At 41.2% G+C, this 24,722-nt stretch overlaps 1 protein-coding gene across 2 annotated transcripts in view; it reads left to right on the top strand.

Annotated features, from left to right (window-relative positions):
- Positions 1-24,722, top strand: part of CERS6 (ceramide synthase 6) — a 77,109-nt gene that overhangs the window by 31,422 nt on the left and 20,965 nt on the right. For both annotated transcript variants that reach the window (XM_033166509.1, XM_033166517.1), the window contains exon 4: positions 9,290-9,347. In XM_033166509.1, the coding sequence (XP_033022400.1) occupies positions 9,290-9,347 (58 nt within the window). The remainder of the gene's footprint in view (positions 1-9,289; positions 9,348-24,722) is intronic.

Raw genomic sequence — 24,722 nt, forward strand, 5'->3', positions numbered from 1 at the left:
TAGGATAACGCTGGTCTCAAGTGATGCTGTTGCTATTAAATATTAAAGCTACTGTTTAAATCCTCAGCCAAGAAGAAAAACTGAAGCCAGTCAAGTCTCCAACCATATAATTCAATAGAAAGATTTTGCTTTGCATAAGTTACCTGCTACTTTGCATATTTTAACAAGAGCCTTCCTTTTGCAGTGGTGCATCTCCCTGTTCATATATATATATATATATATATATATATATATATATATATATAGTGTTACTGATTTTCATAGTAGTACATAAAGTCTCAAACGCAACATAACCATCAACAAACAACGCAGGTCTGCTGAGTGTAAACACAGCAATACAATATTTGAGTCCTACACTCTTCATGGCAATCATTGTTCGTGACAACACCACATAGTTGTGTGGGCCACTGGAGGACAAGGAGTATCTCCATGAGTATTAACATAACTAATAAATGAGAATCATATTGTATTAAACTGATCTCATTTCACCCTATCTTGGCCAGGCTCTCCTGTTTTGGGTCAGATGTTTGTGTTAGCAAACGTCCCGCCCGTGGCAAGTTGTAAGACTGACCCCCCCCCCCCAGGCAGGGACGAAGCCTGAGTGCAATCCTGGCTACTCGAGTCCAGTGGCACATTGATATGCGATTGCTCCCCAGCGTGAAGAACGACACACACAAGCCATTAAGGCTAAACTATTTTATTGTAGATAAAATGCAGAGTGTGTCTCTGCTTGCCAGCTCAGTAAGTCAGAGCTGTGCATAACGCATCTAGCAATTGAAAGTGAAAGTAAAGATATACAGTAACATCACATGGTTGAGAAAACAGACAAAACAGCTGTCTTTCTCATGGGAAAAACACAAGTCATACCAGCCTCGCTGCTGCTTTTGCAGCTTGGTCTGTACCAATATCCTAACAGTTTGGACAAGGCAATGTTCCAAATTTGATAGTACCGTCCACATTTTGTGGGAGTCGTTTCTCCTTTCTACTATGTAAATGAGCTGCAGCCAATAACAATGCAAGCAAAACTTGGTTTGATCCCTTGATCACTCTCCCTCTTGTTTGATAAAAGAGCTAATATCTAAGTGGAATTGCTGATCGGTAAAGCTATTTATCTCTGAAAATACCTCCTTCTGAAACATTTGAGCGAGAGGAGCGCTCCACCACAGCGATCTTTTTTCGCCACATCTTCGCCAAAAGAGAGAAGGAACATTCTTTGCTAGATATGAGAGTTTACAGGAGTCCAGTGTCAACACAATATTAATTTTAGCATAGCTTTCTGTACTCTCACAGAAATGGTATACAGAGGAGGGTATGACCAGACTTTCCCCCACTGTTCATAAGATTGTTTCCCCACACTTTCCTAATACCCTCCAATGTACCCATGGTCTGCTCTGTTAAATTCATGCGTTGGGAGTGAAGCAGTAGCACAATAGCGTTTGTAAACCATTAGGGAACAGATCTAATTCTAATTCTAGTGTATTTTAATATTTGATGGAAGCTGCCCAGAGTGGCCGGGGAGACCCAGCCAGATGGGCAAGGTACAAATAAATTATTATTATTATTATTATTATTATTATTATTATTATTATCCCCTCCTCTCTTCATCACCAGTGTTATCTGAAACCATTTAGGTTTGCATCCTTCAGTTTATCCCTTTATATACTATGCAACCACAGGCTGCCCCCTGTGGATGAAATCTTTGATATTGCAAATCCCTTTGATATTGCAGCCTTCAAAGTGTTCATACTTACTGTTGAGCAGAATTTTGGACGGTCCAAAATGGGAATAAAATGCCATAAAAGGAAGAAAGGTTTTGGTAGAATGGACATCTTTATGGCCGCATTTCTTCCCAGCCATGCCAGGTTTCATTTGTTCCAGCTATTTAGGAAAATAGCTCACCATAGTTGTGCTTACACAGCCACATCCCAAAAGCTTCAATAACATGAATGATCAAACCAAAAGTGTCTTTCCCTTGCATGCATCATAAGGGCAATATGAGCAATTTTGAGTAGTTGATCCCTACACCAGCCATGCTGTGAAATTTGTCTAGTTCAAGTTTCAGCAGTTTTAATGCCTGGCTCAGGTTACCTAACATCAATAGCATGTATCCCACAAAAAGATAAATTTTGTGCTTCCTTCCTTGTCTTTGATTGTAAGGCTGGTTGTAGGAAGGAGCTCACAAAAGCTTGATTTCTGTGTTGGTCCAGTAGAACAAAATTCAAAAACCACAGAAAGTGGAAGACATTTTTGAGACCAATTCATAAAGCAGTGAGCAGGCCTTACAAGTCCTTTCGGCTGGACATTAAGCAAAACAACCTTGTGAGTGAGGTGTGAAAAAAATCGGGGCACCGTGGAAAAGTCTCAACCATTTGAAATGGTTGCCTTAAGAATGAATATATAAGATATTGAGCAAACATCAGATTAGATCACATTTAAGTGCAAAAACAGATTCTCCCAGTTTAGAAGCCAGCAATTAACTTGTGTCTGTCTGAGAGGCAGGGAAGGGAAGATCTCCCAGGGTGGAATAAGGATTAAGATCTACCTCTGATGGAGGGCTCTGTATATTTTTCCTCCTTCCTTCTCTTCCTTCCTCTGCTTCCTTTTTATTTAGATTAGTTTGGTTTTTAATGCATTGTATGTTGAAAAGTTTCAATAAAAAGTATATCCAAAAATATATATTTTAGGTTTAAAAAAAGCCCTTGATACTTTCTTTAAAAAAAAACCCTTCTTATGAAATTACCCATTTAGAGAGGTAACTTCAGTGATTGATGAGAACCCCAATTAGCAAGAGTTCTAATCATACAGGGCAATATTATTTGGAGAAGTAAAACATTTTTGCATTGGTTAAAAGCCCTGGGCATTTCACCTTCTTGCTGATTTTAATGCTCAAGCAATCATGCAAAAAATAATCCTCCCAGCCCTTAGCTGACAGAATCTTTGAGAGTGGGAGGATTTAGATTGCATGAGAAGGAAGAATTTAAGAATCCCTCCCATAAATGTGGTTGTCCACCCACCTTTGTATGCAGGTTCTGATGAAATTTGGAGAGTTCCCTCCCCAGTTTTGCATTAAAGTAAAAACTTAAACCAGACGTTCCACTTACAGCTTTCCTGCATAACATATAATTTTTGCCTGATATTACTTGTTTCCTACTCAAGATTTGCATCTTAAGTATTTGCTTAAGAGGTTGTATAGGGAGCAAGACTCCTGGCTGTTTCGACTTCCTGTTTTGCAGTGAACCCGGCTAATCGCCCTCTTGGAATAAAAGATTGGTAACAACTGGATTGACTGTTAAGCACTCAGAAGACAATAAACTGTGGAGTTGGATGTAATGGAACTGAGGGTCAGCAGGATGGACTTGCAGGAAGTTTTTTTAGTTTATGGGGAGGATGGAGAGGAGATATGGATTTTGTTGACATTACCGGTACGTCAGCCCACCCCCTTGAAGCCTGAAGTTGGAAATAAGAACAGTGAAAGGGACAGGATGGACAACAGTGTATACCAAATTGACGGCTTCTGAGACTTTCAGACAGAACAGAAGAGTTATGGATTGTGTTTATTTATTAATGAGCTGGTTTTATGTAAAACTAAAGATGTGTCTAGATCAAGGGAGGTAATAGTACCATTATATTCTGCTCTGGTCAGACCTCACCTGGAATACTGTGTCCAGTTCTGGGCACCACAGTTCAAGAAGGATACTGACAAGCTGGAACGTGTCCAGAAGAGGGCAACCAAAATGGTCAAAGGCCTGGAAACGATGCCTTATGAGGAACGGCTTAGGGAGCTGGGTATGTTTAGCCTGGAGAAGAGAAGGTTAAGGGGTGATATGATAGCCATGTTCAAATATATAAAAGGATGTCATATAGAGGAGGGTGAAAGGTTGTTTTCTGCTGCTCCAGAGAAGCGGACACGGGGCAATGGATTCAAACTACAAGAAAGAAGATTCCACCTAAACATTAGGAAGAACTTCCTGACAGTGAGAGCTGTTCGGCAGTGGAATTTGCTACCAAGGAGTGTGGTGGAGTCTCCTTCTTTGGAGGTCTTTAAGCAGAGGCTTGACAGCCATCTGTCAGGAATGCTTTGATGGTGTTTCCTGCTTGGCAGGGGGTTGGACTGGATGGCCCTTGTGGTCTCTTCCAACTCTATGATTCTATGAAATTTGGTGAAATGTGAAGGGTGGGCGATGCTGGGAGATTGGCAGTGTTGGGGGGGTGGAGGAATGTACCGGTATATTATATATTTATACAAAAAAAATTATAGGGGTTTCATTTTCACCCTCTGCACATCGCACCAGTGAGGCTGAGTTGTTGATTACTGGGGCCGCATGTCAGACAGCAATGTTTAAGGCCTTGCTAAGGGGGAATGTATGTATGTTGTCTGGGAGGAAGCAGGATCTGTTTTTCTCAGGCAAAGTGTTACTCAAGAGGAATCAGAAGGAAATGTTTGAAAATTGATGAACGACTATTACAGATAGATAGAAGAAGATTTACCCTACTTGACTGTTTTGCGGACAGGTTACTGTATAACAATGTATAAAAGCCATAGCAGGAATTGGTAATTGAACAAGTGATGAATGTATTTTGAATTATAGTTATTTTATTGGAAGCGGCAAAGGAGGAAGGAAAATAGAGGGGACATCTGGGGTGGGTGGGAAACGTGATGTGATCCTGAGAATTCCATGGGCTGAGAGTTATTTGCTTTGATGTGGATTTTGTATAAGATGCCAGTGCCTGTGATCCCGCCCATAATCCACTGAGATAATCACATTGGGTATATTTAATCCTATGACAGTTACAAAATCTTTATCAGATTTGACTGCTTTGTTTGTTTCCCTTTCTGGTCAACTATGGAAATTGTAAGTAACTGCAGAAGTTACAACTTGTAATTTAAAATGTCATTTGTGCTTGCAATTCTGGTCTCTAAAGCCATTTGGAGATAAGCCAGCTGACTTCTTTTTGTTCTTCGCATTTTGCAATATGTAATTTTAAAGCTTTTTCACATTGTTGGTTTCAGAACATTTTGAATCCAGTCCTGAGTCATGCAGAGAGGGGAAAAATAGAAATCATTACAGGCAGTTTATAGCATTTTAGGTGATGCAATGCATCTTAGCCTGCATGCTTTAAATTCATAATTGAAGGAGAAGAGCTTCTTTAATATTATCCTTCCATTGTTTTGAGCAGATCGTTGCTGTCGCAGATCTTGTTACATTGACATTATCAGTGATATTAGTGATAATCAGTATTAATATGGGCTTATTTTAAAAGACTGCACTGTTCTTTGGCAATCTCTGCTTAAGTCTGCAACTGGTGTGAGCCATGTGAACAGGTGTGAACTCACCTGTCTGCCATCCAGGTGGTTGCGGAGCCCCAAGCTCATTAGCCTCAGGAAACAAGCTCTTTCTGACTAACGAGGAAGCATTCACCACTTGGTGAATTTATTTTGTTCATTGCATTTCCTCCCACAGGAGTCCAGGACTATCAGTTCTGGATGTAGCAAATCACCAACCAATTAAAACGTTAGAAAACAGCACCAGCAGAGCAAAGGATGAGAGGAACTGATGCCCATTCAGCCTTGGTCACTCTCCCTGAAAGTCCTGGTAAAAAACACATGGTTGTTTGATGACAATGTGGAGGAAAAATGCAAAAGGAGAAGAAGGAGAAGAAGAGTTTGGATTTGATATCCCGCTTTTCACTACCTGAAGGAGTCTCAAAGCGGCTAACATTCTCCTTTCCCTTCCTCCCCCACAACAAACACTCTGTGAGGTGAGTGGGGCTGAGAGACTTCAGAGAAGTGTGACTAGCCCAAGGTCACCCAGCAGCTGCATGTGGAGGAGTGGAGACGCGAACCCGGTTCCCCAGATTACGAGTCTGCCGCTCCTAACCACACCACCACACTGGCTCTCAAGGTGCTAGTTGTCAGGTATTGGAGAAGGAGCCCTTTAAGTATAGGGAGGCCCCCCAAGCCATTCAGGTCTCCAAATAACAATAGCAACACCTTATATCAGGAATTTATTGTTTTACAAGAGGTGCCATATGATTCCACTTTGCCACCCCAGTTAATAACTGCGTGGTCACATTAAAAAAAATTATCCCATTTTTCCTCCCAAGGAGCTCAGGGTGGAGCGAACACTTCTCCACCTCCTTGCTTTATCCTCACAAGAACCCTGCAAGGTAGGATAGACAGAGAGACTGCAACTGGCCCAAGGTCACCCCCTGGCCCAGTCTCCACCCCCTGAGTGAAGATTCAAACTCGGGTCTCTCAAGTCCTAGTCCAAGGACTCAGCTATACAGCTGCAAATAAAATGCTTTAAGTACAATATACAATGTGACGCTTGGTGGGGATGGTGAGCCTTATGGAAAATTCAGAGTATTTTTTAAAACGCTTTTTTAAAAAGCATTTTCAGAACGGTTACAGGTGGGTAGCCGTGTTGGTCTGCCATAGTCAAAACAAAATCGAAAATTCTTTCTAGTAGCACCTTAGAGACCAACTGAGTTTGTTCCTGGTATGAGCTTTCGTGTGCATGCACACTTCTTCAGATACGACAGAAGAAGTGTGCATGCACACGAAAGCTCATACCAGGAACAAACTCAGTTGGTCTCTAAGGTGCTACTAGAAAGAATTTTCGATTTTATTTTCAGAACGGTTTTTCTATGTGTCGAGATTCCACCCAACACTCTTAACCCCTACACCACACAATCATATGAAAATACCATAGGATTAAGTAATTACCAGGTACTGCTATACCACTTTCTATCCTAATTTGCAAGACTTGACGATAGTGAAGGTGAAAGCTGTTCATTGAACACAAGGGCTATACACAGCCTCTATTACAAGCCTTCGTACATTAGAGAGACCACACTTAGAAAGCAGGCACAGGGGCCGGATCAAGATTAAGATATTTGATAATTTGGCCCCGCCAAAATCAGTGTGCAAAGTTAATCATAAACAACTTAGGTCCCACTGTTATCAGAGTTATCAGAGAACTCTGGACATTCTCAAGAAATATTTCTAAAATTCTATTCACAGCGCACTGTTGGGGCAGAAGCAACGCTGAAGATTACCACCCTTAACAAGCTTAAGACTGAAAAACTGAAACCAGATATGAAGCTACCTCTACAAACTGAGGGTGGTTTAAGAAATAAAGCTAATTGTGACAATCAAATTTCAAAGTTACCTTACGTTAAATATTGCCATATAATCTAAGTATGTCTCCTGGCTAACAGATGCCTTCCAGAACTATGCCAATTAGAATTTGTGAACAAAAAAGAACAGTTGGACCAGTTGTCCCCAGACTTACCGGACCTCGGGCCGCTTCCTCCAGCACCGATCACACGGAGGGCGGGGGAGCGTACGCCCACACGCTATTTCCGACACACTTCCGGGGTTGGCGCAACGCCGAAAACAGCTTGTGCACATGCACACGGGCCTCCGCAAACCTGGAAGTGGGCCGGAAATCACGCATGCGCATAGACTATTTCCAGCGCTCCGCTGACCCAAAAGTGGGTAGCCGCGCCGGTAAGAGCGGGTGGTGGGGGTCACCGGGAGCCAGATAAATGAGCCCCTCGGGTCGCAGTCTGGGGACCCCTGAGTTGGACACTGTCAGTACAGATACTGATGAAACACTGAACTAGCTTTTTGCTTGCATCTTAAATTGTGATGACTGTTAGGGTTTGAAACCTGAGACCCTGGCAAATTAGCAAGGTCACATGATTTAAGTTGTTCAGCTTGTTAAGTTGTTAAGATGCTCAGTATATATAGAGTGTTTGTTTAGTTTGCCTCTCGGGGTGTGGAGCTCCGGAGGAGTGTTTTTTTTATCTGTCTGCAATAAACCTGCCTTTGGCTTCTGTGTGTCATCATTTCGTTGCTGCAACAAGAACCCCACAGCTGGACTTGTTTAATGCTCTGCAAAGAGAAGTGTTGCTGGTCTGCGCAGCTGAAGCATTTACTGGACCAGTACGCTAAAAAACTCTTAATGACAAGCTCTAATCTGCCCACCATACTTTTCCTTAAGCAGAAAATGCCTTTGAACAGTCATATGGTTACCGTCTCTTCAGCTGTGGGGATCCAAGTAGTTTATATGCAACTGTAGCAAATAGCAACGAAATTAGTGTTGACACATACTCATTGGACAGCAGGAAAGCTAGGTAGATCAACAGCAGCTGCAACTTCCAGGCCATTTTCAAGGGTAACCTTACATGCTGAACTAGATGAACCAACATGCTGGCTCAGTATACAGTAGCTTCCTATGTTTCCATGCAATAATCCATTAAATGGTTGTCTGTGCTCATCTACAGTCTGTTGTCTGTGCAGTTCATATCTTTTGACTCTGAAATGTTTACACTGTTTGACAAACCTGGTCTCCCACTGGTATAAATGCTTCTAGGGTACTTTACAGTCCATTATTAGAGGTTACTTGTCCCCCTGAAACAGTAAGCTTTACTGAGATATTTAGAATCCATTGTTTGGTAACTCTTCATCTTCCCAGTGCATTTGTGTTTCACCTATTGAGCAGAGTTTGAAATTCACCAGGCATCGGGCACATTTTGCACCTGGCTATCAGTCACTTGCAGTCAAGTGAAGATGCCTGGGCACCAGAATGGCACCCGGCATCTCCACCATCTAGAGGTGCAGGCCTGGGGACCCTTGGATCTTGACTGTTTTCACACACTAGCAACACATCCTGTAGAATTCTATCCATTATTTTTTTATCTGCACAATCAGAATGAATTTCAAGAATCAAAAAGTCGTATTGAATAATATGACTTTCAAGCCGTCTGGTCCAAAAATGGCAACTAGGCATTCCATTTTGCCGACTATAACCCTGGTTTAAGGAGCCATTAAGGAGCCTAGGTTATATATCTGAGTTTCTAACATGGCTATTGTGGTAGTCACACTTTAATATAAATGGAAACCATGATTCTTTTATATGCACTGTATGTATACGACACCATGTATGCAACCTGTGTCTCAGCGATGTACACTTTTACTGAGCCAAACTTAACTACCATGGGCATTATTTTGATCTGTTTGCATTTAGCCGGGGCGGGGACTAACCAGGTTAATTTGCTTGGCTTCATCCTGCTCTCAGATACGGTATATATTTAATTGTTTGGCTGTGATGGATGAATTAAACTTTTGATCAGATTCCAGTTTTGGCCCAAATATTGATGTATAGATGTGTGACACATAAAATACAATTTTTAGGCGGCATTTATATGCTTTCCTATAAGCAGGCTCTCAGGGAAACCTAAGCAAGGTTAACAAGATAAATATATTTTACTTTATTTGCAGGTGGAGATTTACATTTTACCTTTATATATTCACCTATGGAGCCAGACTCTTGAAAAAGGTAAGGCCCATTTGAATAATGAAATTAGTGTTAATGTCCCACTGTGCTGCTTATTATGTGTGTCTTCCTGAATCTCCTTTGATAGTGGCTTTGCTGAATTAGGCCACATTATTGTTGTTGTTGTTGCTGTTGTTGTTGTTGTTGTTGTTGTTATTATTATTATTATTATTAGACCCGGTCCAGGTGCTTCTTGACTGTGCAGAAGCTTTTTAGGCACTCATGACACACTCCTGTAAGGCTCTTGCTATTCGTGTTTGGGCTATGAAGTCAAGCCAAATGTGTGACCTGAACTTGCAAAGCCAACCTGTTTTAGCTACAGGCACACCTGCATGGGTTATGGAAGAGCTAATAGGCTTATAAACACTTCAGAGTCTGTGAGCAGGGGTAGAGGCAGTTCTATAGAGACTGGGAAAGGATCTTCTAGGAGGTGAACCATAGCCTCTTCATATCACGACACAGGATAAGGTGATTTAGAAATACATTGCAGACATAAAGCTTCCCTTTATGTGCTTTGCTCCATTGTGGGGGAGGGGGGGATTGTCCAGAGAACGTGGATGGGAGACCTTATTAGCACCGGGATGCTCAAATGAAGCATCTCATGAACTGGAGGCAGGTTCCCAACTTAGAGATTGTCACATGGGACAATCACATTTGCATAGATTTAATAGCTAAGCCACAACAGGCCGTCAAAAAATAAATAAATCATAAAAAAACATTTGCAAACCTTAGAAAACAAGTGTGGGGTTTGGGTTGATTGGCTTGTTTCTGAGCATTCAGCACTCACTACTTTGTTTGGGAAGTATGAAGAGCTTACAATATATTGCTCAGTCTGGCATGCTTTAAACTTGCCTTCACTGGTCATTCTATGGTAAATGTGCTCTTTTATATGCCACTATGAATCCCTGTATATTCCGCTGTATATTCAAAATAAATGGGAGAACCAGCTCTTGTTCACCTTTTGCCTGTAATCAGCCATCAAGTTGCTCCTTTGGTAGCTTATATGTCTCTCTCTCTCTCTCTCTCTCTCTCTCTCTCTCTCTCTCTCTCTCTGTGTGTGTGTGTAAAATTCAGGAACCATTATTTTCAGGATTGAAAGCAATCTGGGAAAGGATGGCATTTATTTAAAGAGTAGATTTTGTCTTGTTCAGCGGACGTAAGCGAAACATGAACAGTTTAGCTCTCAGAATTTCTACTTAAGTGCTGCAGACGTTTTTCTATAAGCTTTATTGTTTCTAGATTTCCAGCTTGACATATATAGCAGGCTGAAGATATTAAAATTAATTTCTCCACACACTGAACGTACTGACTGTAACTTGCCCATATTTCACAGCTGTGGAATTAAACAAGGAGCATGATACACAAACATGATTATGCTGTTATGTTACCACTCTGGATCCCTGTCAGTATCCCAAGCTATCAGAGATTTTGTGAACAGATGTTGATTCCAAGTAGCATTTGGCAAGATCGCCTGCCCTGTGCAATCTGCTGGATCATTGTTTGACCAAATTAATTGTGATGCTAAGCTTTGCATACTTGTACATTTGCCCCAAGTGCATAGTGCTAAACACAAAAGGTTTTGTTCTTTACTTTCCTGGCAGCATTCCCATTCTGTTCTGGTAAGGGTTGATCTGTTAATGGAACGTAAGATTTTCTAAACTGAAAGCAATGGCTTCACAGCCAAGGATTTAACCAAGAGTAACCATTGAGCCTAGGGCTTGCTGATCAGAAGGTCGGCGGTTCGAATCCCCGCAATGGGGTGAGCTCCTGTTGCTCAGTCCCTGCTCCTGCCAACCTAGCAGTTCGAAAGCACGTCAAAGTGCAAGTAGATAAATAGATACCGCTCCGGTGGGAAGGTAAACAGCGTTTCCATGCACTGCTCTGGTTCGCCAGAAGCAGCTTTGTCATGCAGGCCACATGACCTGGAAGCTGTACACCGGCTCCCTCGGCCAGTAACGCGAGATGAGCGCTGCAACCCCAGAGTTGGACACGACTGGACCTAATGGTCAGGGGTCCCTTTACCTTTACCTTTTAAGCCCTGCTGAACAAAAAACTTTTCTGGAGAGCCAGTGTTAACCTGCTACTCCTTATTTAGAATATCTATATATCTATATCTATATTGGCAGTTACCCACTTCTGATTATTCAAGTGTCAGCTGTTGTTGTTTAGTCATTCAGTCGTGTCTGACTCTTCGTGATCCCATGGACCAGAGCACGGCAGGCACTCCTGTCTTCCACTGCCTCCTGCAGTTTGGTCACTCATGTTGGTAGCTTCGAGAACACTGTCCAACCATCTCATCCTCTGTCGTCCCCTTCTCCTTGTGCCCTCCATCTTTCCCAACCTCAGGGTCTTTTCCAGGGAATAGTGTCAGCTAGAGTTGCCTAACCGAGCACAGCACAAGTGAAGCAGAAGGAGAAGTTTGTGGTGTCAGTACTATGTCTTTGCTTTGCTTTCATGCTGCCCACCTGACCCTGAAGCAGTTTGACTGGCAGCTACTGTAGCCCAACTGCATACCAAGACCTATATGGGCCAGATGATGAAAGAACGAAGTGCCAGACGACTGTGGATCTTAGCTGTGTTCACCATGCCCACTGTTTTTCTGATGCTGCTCCCAAATACTCCACTTGGCAGTTATAGAAGATATTCTAGATGGATAATTTCTCTAATTATGCTGGCTTCTAGGAGAACCTTAAGGCATGAGTTTCCTAGGAGCCAACGCAGGCAGGGAGAATAATTGTCTAGGTCATCTTGTCCCAGCAGAAGGAAGATAGCAGAAGGAAATGATTGAGGATTATGAATCAACAGGGCTATCTTCCTGTAGCAAAAGTTATATTGACACAGTTACAAAAGCAGTTTTGATGCTTAAAGCGTAGCCTGTGACGCGCAACTGAATTGGATCTAGGGTCATCCAAGAGTGCCTGCATCACCTACTATGTTGCTTGCAATAGGCCTTTGAACATTGCATCAGTTGTAGTACCACACTTTTATCAGTGTGGTATGAAATCGTACCTAATCTCATTAAGGCATACAGATCCAAATCTTGCATCTTAATTAACATTTGAGCTAATCCCACATCTCTCTCTCTATCTCTTTGAACAAGGCTTTTAGGTGGAGATCTTTCTCACCCTGAATTTATAATGTGCATCACTACCGTGAGTCGATTCTGGAAGTTGGCTACTCTGCCAGCTCTAAGGAGCAAGGAATTTCTGTGTTCAGGTAGCTTAATAGTGCTGTAGATCAATCAGAGGTGAACACAGACAGGAATTGAAGAGAAGGCGAGGTGCGGGGGTGGGGGGAGGTCAGGCAAGGATGGCTAGCTGAAGTTGACAAGATAGAAAAGAATCCTTAGAGTTTTTCAGTTCTGTTAATTCAGATACGGCAAGAAACAGTTTTGGAAGATGAACTACATGGTGTGATTCTGTGAAACTAAGCACAGTCATCTGAAGGAGTCGAGTGCATGGATTGGTGCTGTGACCACCAGGTTTTAGGAAAGTTTCAGAAATCAAGCTTGATACCTTATGCATCTGTTGAATCTTTCAGAAAATATAGCTCTGCAGGGATCAGACTGAAAAATCAAAAAGTCAGGCAAAGATCAACCTGTTTGTAATTGTTCATTCCGTAAGAAAACAAACCCTTTTCTACTCAAGCCTTTCCTTATTAATTAATAACATCTCTATACTGCCCTTCATCTGAGCATCACAGGGCATTTTACAGTGTAAAGACACAAAACTACATCACATAGTAAGAAACAAAAACAATACCCCCCACACAGTTTAAAAGACCACATAGATTGTTTAATTAGCCAAAGGCAAGGGAGAGAAGGGGAATGTTTTTGCCTGGTGCCTAAAGATACTAATGAAATCTAAACTGTATTTTTAGCTCTTGTACCACCAAGAAAAGCAAAAAAAATATAAAAGCCTCACCTCTTATACCAAAATTACATCTAAAATTAATTTTAACACATTAGATAAGGTATTAGAAGAGAAGAAAAAAGGACAGAAGCAAAATTCTTAAGAATCAGGAAAACAATAAGACAATAAAAAAGGAAGTGAGTTCTCGGGGCTGAAATATCTATCAGTAGCCAAGGCAGCTGGGCCAGGATTGGTCTTAAATGCTAGGATTGTCTGGTTCTACATTGTGTATTAACTGCATTTTCTGAACTATCTTCCACATGTAACAGTTCAGTATAACATATTTTCAGTTATCTAACCTGGAGCTTTCCAAAACACGGACAAGTTAGACTACCCCATCCAGGTACGGCCACAGCTGGGCCATCAGCTGAAGCCAGTGGAAGGCACTCCACACCGCTGTGCCTCTATAAATAGTAGTAAATCCAGAGGTATCCCCAGGCTATTTATTCAGAGGGAACAGGTAGAACCTTACCACTCCTGTCTAAGGAACCACGCACTAAGTGTGCCTTACCCTTATCTGGATTGAGCTTCATTATAAATCATATAATGGCCCTGTCTGTATTTTTTAATTGGGTGTAGTCAAATTAGTATGATAGGTACACGATATGTTCAGCAATTACCTGAAAAGGTATCTTTGAAGATTGCATGGGCAAATGGATACCTTGGAGGGTCCTTGCCCAGCAAGATAGGATTTCTGTATGACTCATTAGCTTCATAAGGTAACAGAGGGAGCACGTGAAGTTGGGACTCGTCCCCTGTCATCCCTAGATGGGTGAAACAGTCCCTCCTCCACTGTTGCATGGGCTCACCACTTGTAGCTTAGTGGGATGGAGACATCTTTCGGCTTCAAACCTGCCTCCATCTATGCATTTTACAGTGGTGTCATCAAACCTTTTGGCATACATATATGCATTTTTAAAAAGCAATTTAATGTCCAAAATTGGATTCAGCACTTGTACATTTGTACTTTGAGGCAAAGAATGCAAGTGCTGCATTTTAGAACCTCTTGGCAATGGTGTCCTTGAAACAGGATAAATTCTTAGAAACCCCTTTTCTCTTTTTAGTTTCCAGGCACGTTACCATGGTGCCCAAAGAGGCCATTTTGAGAAATTAGCAGGAAGACTTGTTACCATTCTGTGCTTAATAGATGCTTTTTATCTTGGCTCTTTTAATAGTGACGTATATCCTGCAGAGTTATTCACCTCATTCAGTTGATCACTTGGAGGGTTTCACTGATTGTTGTAAATACATTTTTAGAAACTCATGAAAATCAATACAACATAATGAACTCCACACTCTTGCAAAGAATATCTATTGTGCCACGGGTACAATCAGTCCATAAGTAAGCCTTTGGATGCAGCAGGGGAACTGTTTTGTTAATTGCTTCTGCTGTATTTGGGATTCTGCAGCATCAAATTCAGAAAATATGCATTTATTTATTTTTGAAAGAGTGTTTTTTGTTGGGGGGGCACTAGGGTGGGATGAGGGGGAAAAATGAGAACAAATGCCTGTCACGGATTGGTCCACGGCGTTGTAGCAGAGAAGTGCAAAAGCCACAGGTTCTTTAGTGCAGTATTCTTTTATTGTGAGCTATATACACACAGACAAGGATGGCCCTTGTGGTCTCTTCCAACTCTATGATTCTATCCTGCTTGGCAGGGGGTTGGACTGGATGGCCCTTCCAACTCTATGATTCTGTGATTCTATGATTCTATGACAGTTCATACAAAGACAAATTGGACTACTTCACTCTCACTCTCTCTGACTCCACTCTACACCACCACACCCTGTTTAACAGGTTCCCCTTTATTATCCAAATATATCAGTAGTTTATCAGTGGGAGGATAATGATAGCTGAATAAATGTTTGGCAGTATTACAAAGAGTTGGAAATAAGATCTGTGACTCCCAAATCCATGCACACATTCAGGTTTTATGCTTGCCGTTTGCTTTTGCCAATGTTGCATTCAGTTTGGTTTGCCCCACACTGCTTGGAAAGAGAGGTCTAATTCAAGCATGTCTTCTCCGACATGATACCATCCCTGCACATACCGGTAATTAAACCACCACTTGCTTGATTGTGACACAGAGAAGTACTTCAAAATTTAGATTGTGGTTTGAGACCAGTTTTGCTAAAGATTTTAGTAAGATCCTCCCCCCCCCAAAAAAAATTCTTCCAGTCTGTTGTAAAGTATTTTATCTCTGACTTTCCTTTGGGCTTCTGCATTTTTGTCACCTGCTAGGATTCCTCAGGCCACACCCCGCCATAATTTTACTTATTATTTTTTTTTGCAGTTGTCAAGTTTCCTCAGTATGACCTGAAAATGTTGCGAACTTCTATCAATGGAAGGGATAAATTATACTTGGCCCTGCTTTTGATAGAAATGGGGGAAACAGCTCAGTCCAGGACAGCCTCCTTTCATTGACTGGAATCCATGGAGATCCCAGTGTTCATCACTCCCTCTTGCATTGGATGATGATGATTTTGCAGAAATCAACAAGCTGTGTTTTAAGAGGCTAGTATTACCCAATTATGCAAAGATGACAAGGAAATGGTGTTTAAGGGAAGAGATTGTTAAAGTCCTTAACTTTGCTGAAGTGCCTTGGTGTAATTTATTTCTTTGAGAAACAAAAGATAATCTTATAAAGTAATTACATTACATTGGGCTGTCATTGCCAAGATGTCACAGAGAAAAATTGGAGGTTAATAGCGTCTAAGTATATTTAGAAGTGGAGAGCAAATTCTCTTCCGTCTTGAAATAAGGCTGTGTTTCTTCTTATTTATATTCTACACACAATCTAGCAGAATACTTCTGTTCAATCTGTGGCGCTCCTGTATAGTGTCGCAAAGTATAACCAGGAGAGTCATGCATGCATGTTGGCAAATTGCAGAAACGTGTTAGCAGCCAACAAATTTTAGAAAATAAGAACTCTCCCATTTTAGTAGGGATTTCTATGGATAGTAGCCTCTTTAAGCAGTAATATGTAATGTTAGATACATCCAAATGGATCCAGGTACACTTAGAGGATAAATTTGCAGTGGAATTGGGAAGTCAGAAGAAAGATAACAGGAACCCACCATAGCCTGAAACACAGTTAAGGATTTTATCACAACACAGAAAACTCTCGGAAAACAGCAGACAGGTGGGCTCTGCAACACTGCTTGAGAATTGAGTGTTCCTGTTCAGGGTTCAGTCAGCCATTCCCTTTTCAGGATTTTCCATTTTGTTCTTCCTCCATCCCCTGAGTTTCCCATTTTCCCTCACAGGCAGCTTTCCATGCCAACTAATCCTGTTCAGTGGTAGGGTGCTTAGGGGTTGTTGTTTTTTAATTTGTTCTGCAAATCTTGGGGTCATCGTCCCCATGTGTGCATGGTGTCATTTTGACTATATTATAATTATTACCTGCCCTTCACTCTAAGGTCCCAGGGTGGGTTAAAACACAACATTAGTATTAAAATGCTATACTACACAATATTATTTTTTTTAAAAAAAAGTTTAAAACTACTTTAAATAACAGTAATAAGGCAGGTCTTAAAATGGACATCTCAGGTGTCAAAAGCCAGGAAAAAGAGATGTAGCTCTGAGGCTGGCGGGTGAAGGAAGGAGAGAGAGAATCCGCAGTACTCCCATAGCACATACACCGAATGGGCTTTACTTAGCATGGAAGGTGGAGAGCTTAAAAGGTCTGCTCCCCTTCCCTGGGGGGTAATCCGGGACCTCCTAGTGACCTGGCTGTGGGTGGAGGGATGCTGCCTGTGTCATAGGGACTCCTGGCCGCATCACGGTCCCCAGCTGACCAATCAGGATAACCGGGGGTGTGGCTGCTTGCTGTTGAAACTGTGATGCAGCCAGGGGGGGGGCGACCTCCTTTCGCCTCCTCGCTGGATCTCATGGGAACTTGGTTTGGGCTGAGAGATCTCATCTCATGAGAACACCCCAGAGCTGCTGCACTGTTGGTGTGCCCCACCCCCCTGCAAAGTGGAGAGCTTAAAAGCTCTTTCCACACTGAACAACCCCAAACAAGTCCTGGCATGAAAATAGGTTTTAAATTCTTGTTCTTGCTTAGGTTTAACTTGTGCAATTTCAACCCCCCTGCCTTCAAGCACGCATGGTTGAAATTGTGCAAGTGAAATTGTGGAAGATGTGACTGTACGTCTTTTTGAGATTCTATAGTACTGCATCTGGTTTCTGTTTTGTTCATTGCTGTGCAGTTCTTTTGGATAGGAAGCGTTGATAAGATATTTTCAAAATAAAATGCTTATGCTGCTTTCCCACACAGTTGTGCCCAAAGCAGCTCACATGTCAAAATGAACCATGGTAAAGATAATTTTTATAAGCACTATATAGCTGCTGCTTACAAAACATAGCTGGTAAATAGATCAGTAGCATTCTCCTAGCAACCACCCCTCCCTCCCTCCCATTTTAGCACCAGCACTTAATTTTCCAGCATCTAGAAAAATGCCAAATAGTAAATTAACTTAAACACACACCATGAAAACACCTGTAATTTTTAAATAATATACAAGTTTTACATTATAATGTTACAAACAGAAGGTGCATGGTAAGATAACTAAACTGTTCTCTTTTCAACTGTTTCTAATAAACAAGAGCTTTTTGTTGATACAGAGCTTTTTTATAATTGTTTTTCTCTCAGATAATGATCCATGCTTGGTTTCTTTTTAACAAGTACCCCCTGCTGTGCACTACATGCAAATATGTGTGACTAAACCCCAGTGACCCCTCTTTCCCATAAGAAAAAGCAAGTGTTTGTATACATATTTTTTTTAAAGAGAAAGAAAATATATCTCATCATCTGTTCAGGTTTGTAGCTTCTGCAAGTGTTGGATATGCAGGATTGGTAATTTAATACTTTCACTTACAGTCTTGTCCTCCTATATTATTATAATTTGCTGTTTTATATTTTGATTGATTTATTGTATTTCATAATATATTTTTGTTGTATTAATATGCTGTTTATCACTTGGGGGGACAGGGACATTTAGGCCAAAAATGTATAATATAACCATTCCTCTGGGTAGAGACATGTCTGGACGGCAGTGTGGGAAAGAGGAATGCTGAACCCCTTTTTCCTACCAAATCCCCACACACGTATAGTTTGCTACTTCCCCAGTATAAAGTTCGAAATGTGTGTTTACGCTACCAGATATTCAAAACCATGTGAGAGGGGAAAGTTTATGGGGCAGGAGTCGGAATGGAAAAGTAAACAGGCAAGTAGTGTGTGAAGTTTTTTCTCCACTAGTTCTCCACTCAGAATCACCCCATTTGTGTGTAGTTTTTAGCCAGTTCCCCAGTTTTCAATTACCGTATTTTTCCTCCTAAAAAGTAAGGGGAAATATCTGTGCGTCTTATGGAGCAAATGGTGGTCCCTGGAGCTGAATTGCCCACGGGCCAAAAGAGGATCATGCTTTTTATTTTACAAAGAGAAAAGGGGGTGTTGAAAGGACCCCGCTCAGCAGCTGATCAGCAAGAGATCGGGAGAGAGATAAGAGTGCCCGGCTCCCTTTCAGCCCCGCCCTCCTTTGTTGAATGTGCTGCAGAGGGAGGTTGTTTGTTTCCCCAGCTACATGTGACTGGCTGATTAGATTATCTGTCTGGAAACTGTAGAAAAGCCCCCTTTCCTTTAGAAGCTGCAGAAATGTGAGTTGAACCCCATAAAACAGAGCTTTTCCTCTTTGCTTCCCCCCTTTGCAAAAGGAGCTTTGCTTTTCCCCCTTTGCAAAAAAACTGCAAAACCTTTAGCTGATCCTCAAAAAACAGGGTTTTTCCCTTTGCAAAAAAGCTGCAAAACTTTTAGCTGATCCTCAAAAAAACCAGGGCTTTTCCCTTTGCAAAAAAAGCTGCAAAACTTTTAGCTGATCCTAAAAAACCAGGGCTTTTCCCTTTGTAAAAAAAGCTGCAAAACTTTTAGCTGATCCTCAAAAAAACAGGGCTTTTAGAGGAGGAAAACCAGAAAAATATTTTTTTTCTTGTTTCCTCCTCTAAAAACGAGGTGCCCCCTATGGTCCGGTGCGCCCTATGGAGCGAAAAATACGATATAATCTTGCTCTGAAGAAAAGGATGGGAAAAGTTAACATCAGAGCAGGGTTTCGGCTAATTACGGAGCTGTCCAACACACAAACCTCCTGAAGAAAAATGTGATGGCACAAGGGTGGCATTCAGCATGTGGTAAATGTTTGATTTAAAACAAAACAGAGATCCAGATATTTCTGGTCCAAAGGCACCTGGTACTTAAATACCGCCGTGGGGCCAAGGAATATAACCCCCCCCCCATGACAGAAGTTGCTCATGTACAAAAGTTGTACTAACTTGAACAGCTGTCGTTGTTTCTGCTTCCTCTGGTGGAAAAAACAAAGCTTGAAAATGACTTGCCAGGAAGTCTTCCTTCCTTCCTTCCTTCCGTTCAAAAATTCTGAAAAGCAATACAGCAAAGCCTGACCATCTACACTGTGGTGAATACTCTCGTGGCTATTCGGCCTCATTGGAAAGTCTCAGAATCCAAACTTTTACCAGAGCCGGTTTGGAACATTATGACCCTGTATAGGTGTTCCAGGATGTTGCAAAGAGTATGGAAGATACTGTTGTTTTCCCAGGTTTTGGCTGTTTTTCGTGAGCTGTCATATAACTGTTGAATTCTTTTGAAGTATGTGACATGGATTTCTAATGGTTTCCCTTCATAATTACAAAACTATAAATACTCACTTCACTCTTACGTGCAGAAATGTGGTGGTGGTGTAGAAACTGCATGTACTTCTGATTTATTACTGGTAGCATCTAAACAAGCATTTGCTTTGGAAAAGTCAAGTTCAAATGAAGCTCAAATCTTGAGCCCATCTTGAAGTGCTTCTCCCTGATTTCATTTTTTTTTTAGCACACTGACTTTACTTTTCTAGTAGTATTTAAATTATAACAGCAGAATGTCTAGAATATGGAACTGTGGGCAAATGTGAAGAAAGGGGACAGGATTTTATCTAAATGCCAAGGTTGGGGTGGAAGGGGGGGTAAACCTTGTGTTTAGGGAAAAGAGGTGTGGTTAAGATATCTATTCCATACCTGTCCCGCTTTTAAACTCTTCTGTGGCTAATAATAATAATAATAATAATAATAATAATAATAATAATAATTTTATTATTTATACCCAGTCCATCTGGCCGGGTTTCCCCCGCCACTCTGGGCAGCTTATATAAAACATATTAAAATATCAAACATGAAAAACTTCACAATACAGGACTGCCTTCAGGTGTCTTCTAAAAGTTATGTAGTTCTTTATCTGCTTGACATCTGAAGGGAGGGCGTTCCACAAGGCAGAAGGCCTATACCGAGAAGGCCTTCTGCCTGGATCAATGTAACTTCACTTCTCGCAGTGAGGGAACCAGCAGAAAACCCTCCGTGTCTTTTAAAAATTATTTAAAATGCCTTTCCAAAAGGTAGTTGAAACCAGCTTTGGAGCAACTTATTTCTGTGCCTGCTAGTAAGTAGTCAGGTTGTACTTGCATGACATATTATTGTGTTTAAAACAAACAAACAAACAGCAACCATTGGCCTCAGTCCCAGAGAAATCACCTTGCAAAAGTAGATCGAAGCAGACCCACACTGCGTGTTCCTAAAATTCTAGCAAATGTTTGTTCATTCAGAGCTTTGGAAAAGTCATTCATATATAGTGATAAAGCCGTTGTGCTGAGTGGGACTTCTGCCAGCAGAGCACTTAGAGGCATTGGAACCTAAGGCTGCATCCTATGCACAACTAGGACCCATCTACCCCACTGACGTCAATGGATGCTGAGGCTGTGGTTGTCAATTAAGCAGATGAAGTACACACACAGGTTTTGCTGTTCGGTCAAAATCTATAATTTGGTTTATTTTAATTGCAAAAATTGTGAACCACTTAATTCAGGGTTTATATTGAAAATCTGTAAGGAGGTAAATACCCACAAACTGATGGAAGATAACCCTGTAGGTTATGTGCTTGTGCTGTAATACTGTATAAGGATGACTGAAAATTACAAGCAGCTATTAAAGTGGAAGACTTTAGAGGAGGGAAGCTAAAATAGTTATAAAGGAAGCAAGGGAGCCATAGGTACTGCCATTTGGAAACTTTTTATTTGGAAATTGGTATCCTAAACATTTTGAGCTGATTTATGTGCTCTTCCCAGTTCCAAACAAAATAGTGCATTCTGAGAGGAGCTTTTACCTGGAAGATTATATAGATCTTGATCCCAAGGAAAGAGCACCACCTCTAAATTCACCCAGTTTGTCCAGTAAGTCATTGATACCTGAGAGTTCTTGTGGATTCTATTGCCTCAACTTGCTTTTCCTGTGTCCTCCTGGAAACTTCAAAGGTGTTGGCATTTGTCTGAACATTAGGGCTTCAGGTAAAACTGCCATCCTGGACCTCCTTGGGAAGAATGGTGGGATATTAATTTAATACACCTATTAAAAATAATAAAATCCTAATTAGATCTCTTCCAAGATACAGGTTTTTCAAAATAAATTAACCATATTCTGTTTTAAGATAGCAAAACATGATACACATGGGTCAGAAGCACTGAATTATACCCTGGGAAAGGAAACATAAAATCAGTTTTAAAAAATCAATAGAGTAGATTGTAGCAAAATAAAATGCACAACTAAATTGTGAAAAGAGAATGATCAGGGAGAGGAAGAGGAGGTGAAACACTCATTTAAGGTTTGTTTTAATGGAATTGTATGTGTAATTTCATTATTTAGAATGTCTTATCAGATAATTTCTGCCAGTATTCCACATAAGGTTTGGGACTTGCAAATGGCATATAATAGTCAAAAGGGTATTGTAGAACACATTCTTTTTCAGCTTTCCAAAGCAGAGCATCATTTCATATTTTGCTATATTTGGATGTGTAACCAGACTGTCTATTCTTGCACATTCATGTTGATAGATTGTCCTAGTTTTTGGTTTGCAGCAGAATGTCTAGGCTGCTGACATGGGGGACTTGAGCCTCAAAGTTATTAATATTTCAATCCTTTGCACAGAGTGAGAGACAGACTAATACGAAAATAATGTTTTTGCAAGCATTGGGTTTGAGCAGTGTGCGTAATAGGAATGTCACGTGCTGTGTTTGCTACCCATTAACTCTCCCCTTTCTGAGGCATAGTCCTGATTTATCACACGTTTTCCCTCCGTTTTTGTCCTGTCTGTCTTAAATGTGCTTGATGTGGGGCCTGTTTGCCACTGCTCCCATCATCTGCCATTCTCCAGGTGATCATTTGGCAGGATTTGGGGGCCCAGAGATCCAGCCCTAACAGTGCTATAGTGCAACTCTCAATGCAGCTTGAAGCAGAGCTTGGGTAGAGACCCTTTCCAAAACATCACATCCTTTGCCTTTGCTGAATGCTTCAGTGTGCCTTCCTTTCACTTGCCTCTGTGCAATACTGTAGTGACACCGGATACTGCTGGAACATGACAGAGTGAAGCGGAGTGAGCCTTGCCAAAAGGAAGGGAAATGTCAATAGGGATTTTCAAAATCCTGCTTCAGTTGTATGCTCTAGGACAGGCATGGCCAAACTTGGCCCTCCAGCTGTTTTGGGACTACAGTTCCCATCATCCCTGACCACTGGTCCTGTTAGCTAGAGATGATGGGAGTTGTAGTCCCAAAACATCAGGAGGGCCAAGTTTGGCCATGCCTGCTCTAGGACATAGGAACAGTTCCTCCTGAATAAATGGGATGGAAATTATTTCCTTGCCAAAATTAGTCAGATGCACATTTCTGGGAAGACAGTGTTGGGGAAAGTTAAGTAAGGAGTGCATTTAAAACCTTAATCCAAAATATACCGGTATACAGATTACAAGCTCCTAAATTGGGTAAGCTTTGGACTGCTGCGTTATGGGGACCACGTGTACTTCCTTGTGTTCCCCCACGGCAATTTGACATATGTCAACGAGATGCAGGTGTCTGGCAATTGGAATGGATGAAGGAAGGAAACCACTTGAAGTTCTTGTAATCAAGAACACTTGTTTAAATGCGCCAGTGGAATGCATATATAATCCTCTGATTAGCATCAGGGAAACTTTCTAACATATATGGGCTTGCTGGTAGAAAGTACGAACCTGAGAAAGATACCCTTGTAGTGCATGATGGAAATTCGAAGATGTTTTAAAAATATAATCGGAGTTAAAAGAGGAGTTAATAGAACTACACATTCACTCAAAAGATTGGGAACTATAGGTTAAGGCTCCTGGACTTAACTTCCATGCTATATAAGCAGTAAACATTGCTATTATGCTTGCATACAACTTATCATCCATGCACCCACACTCTCTCTAGGTTTTTCAGACACAGTCCCCACAGATTGGGGGAACCCAACAGCTCAGGACAATGTGTGTTTGAGGAGGGACAGTGAGGGGCACACTGACCCCCTGCTTTCCATATGTGTGTGTGTGTGTGTGTGTGTGTGTGTGTGTGTGTGTCTGTATATGTATGTATTTGTTAGTAATGATAGCCTGTGATGGAGGGGGCAGAAGGATATTGGAGCGATTGTATTTTATATTGAGGTTTCAGCAAGTAGAAGGAGGAGGCGAATAATGATGAAACATGCTTAGGTTCGGCTTTTATAGCCGGTTCATTGTTTCAAAATGGATTACTAATGTTCTTTTGAATTTACAAGTGGAACGTGGCAAGTCTGCAAATGTCGATGTTCTGATAAACCTTACTAGCTACTCTGCTAGTTTGACTTTTGGTCAAACATGCAGAAGATTGTCCGCCGCAGCTTTAAAACAAGGCTTGCAGGAGACTGGTTATCAGAATTAAAAGTTCTGGATTTTAAAGTGCATATCTTGTTAAACCACTGATATATCGCCGACCTGACTGTTCCTGTAACCTGCAGTGGTTCATAAAATTCAAAATCCTTTGTTGTGGATTTCATTAAGGTTTGGAATGTTCAGATTTTCCTATGAAGTTTGACCTTTCTAGTGGCTTAACTGTATGGGCATCCTGCATAGTATAACAATAAGTGGCTGAGCTGAGTCACTAAAAATACAATGTACATACAGGAAATATATTGGCCGTATAAAGTGTAAAACTTCCCTTGTAGTTGTTCCCTTCTCATCCCGTGTAGGGAGTGGGATTATTATATGTTTATTACTGTGTTATGCATTTGTGTTTTTATGTTGTACAACACCCCTTGATCTTCAGATTAAGGGCAAAATATAAATTTAATTCAACAACAACATTTTTTTCTTTTTAAAAAGGCATTGGGGAAATACTGCATGAGTACACTTTTCAATTACTGTATCTTTTGATTTGGGGTTTCATTTGGATGGTAGAAATGTGAAGCCTCTGATCCTCTAGCAAACTGGTGTTCTGGTTGGGTTTCAAAACTTCAGGAATTTGTCAACAACTGGTTACACCCCTCTTTTCAAGCATGCAATCTAAAGTAGTACACTTGAACCACCTTGTGATTAATATTTTAGAA

This window comes from Lacerta agilis, chromosome 1 (genome assembly GCF_009819535.1).
Source record: "Lacerta agilis isolate rLacAgi1 chromosome 1, rLacAgi1.pri, whole genome shotgun sequence".
Lineage (NCBI taxonomy): Eukaryota > Metazoa > Chordata > Lepidosauria > Squamata > Lacertidae > Lacerta > Lacerta agilis.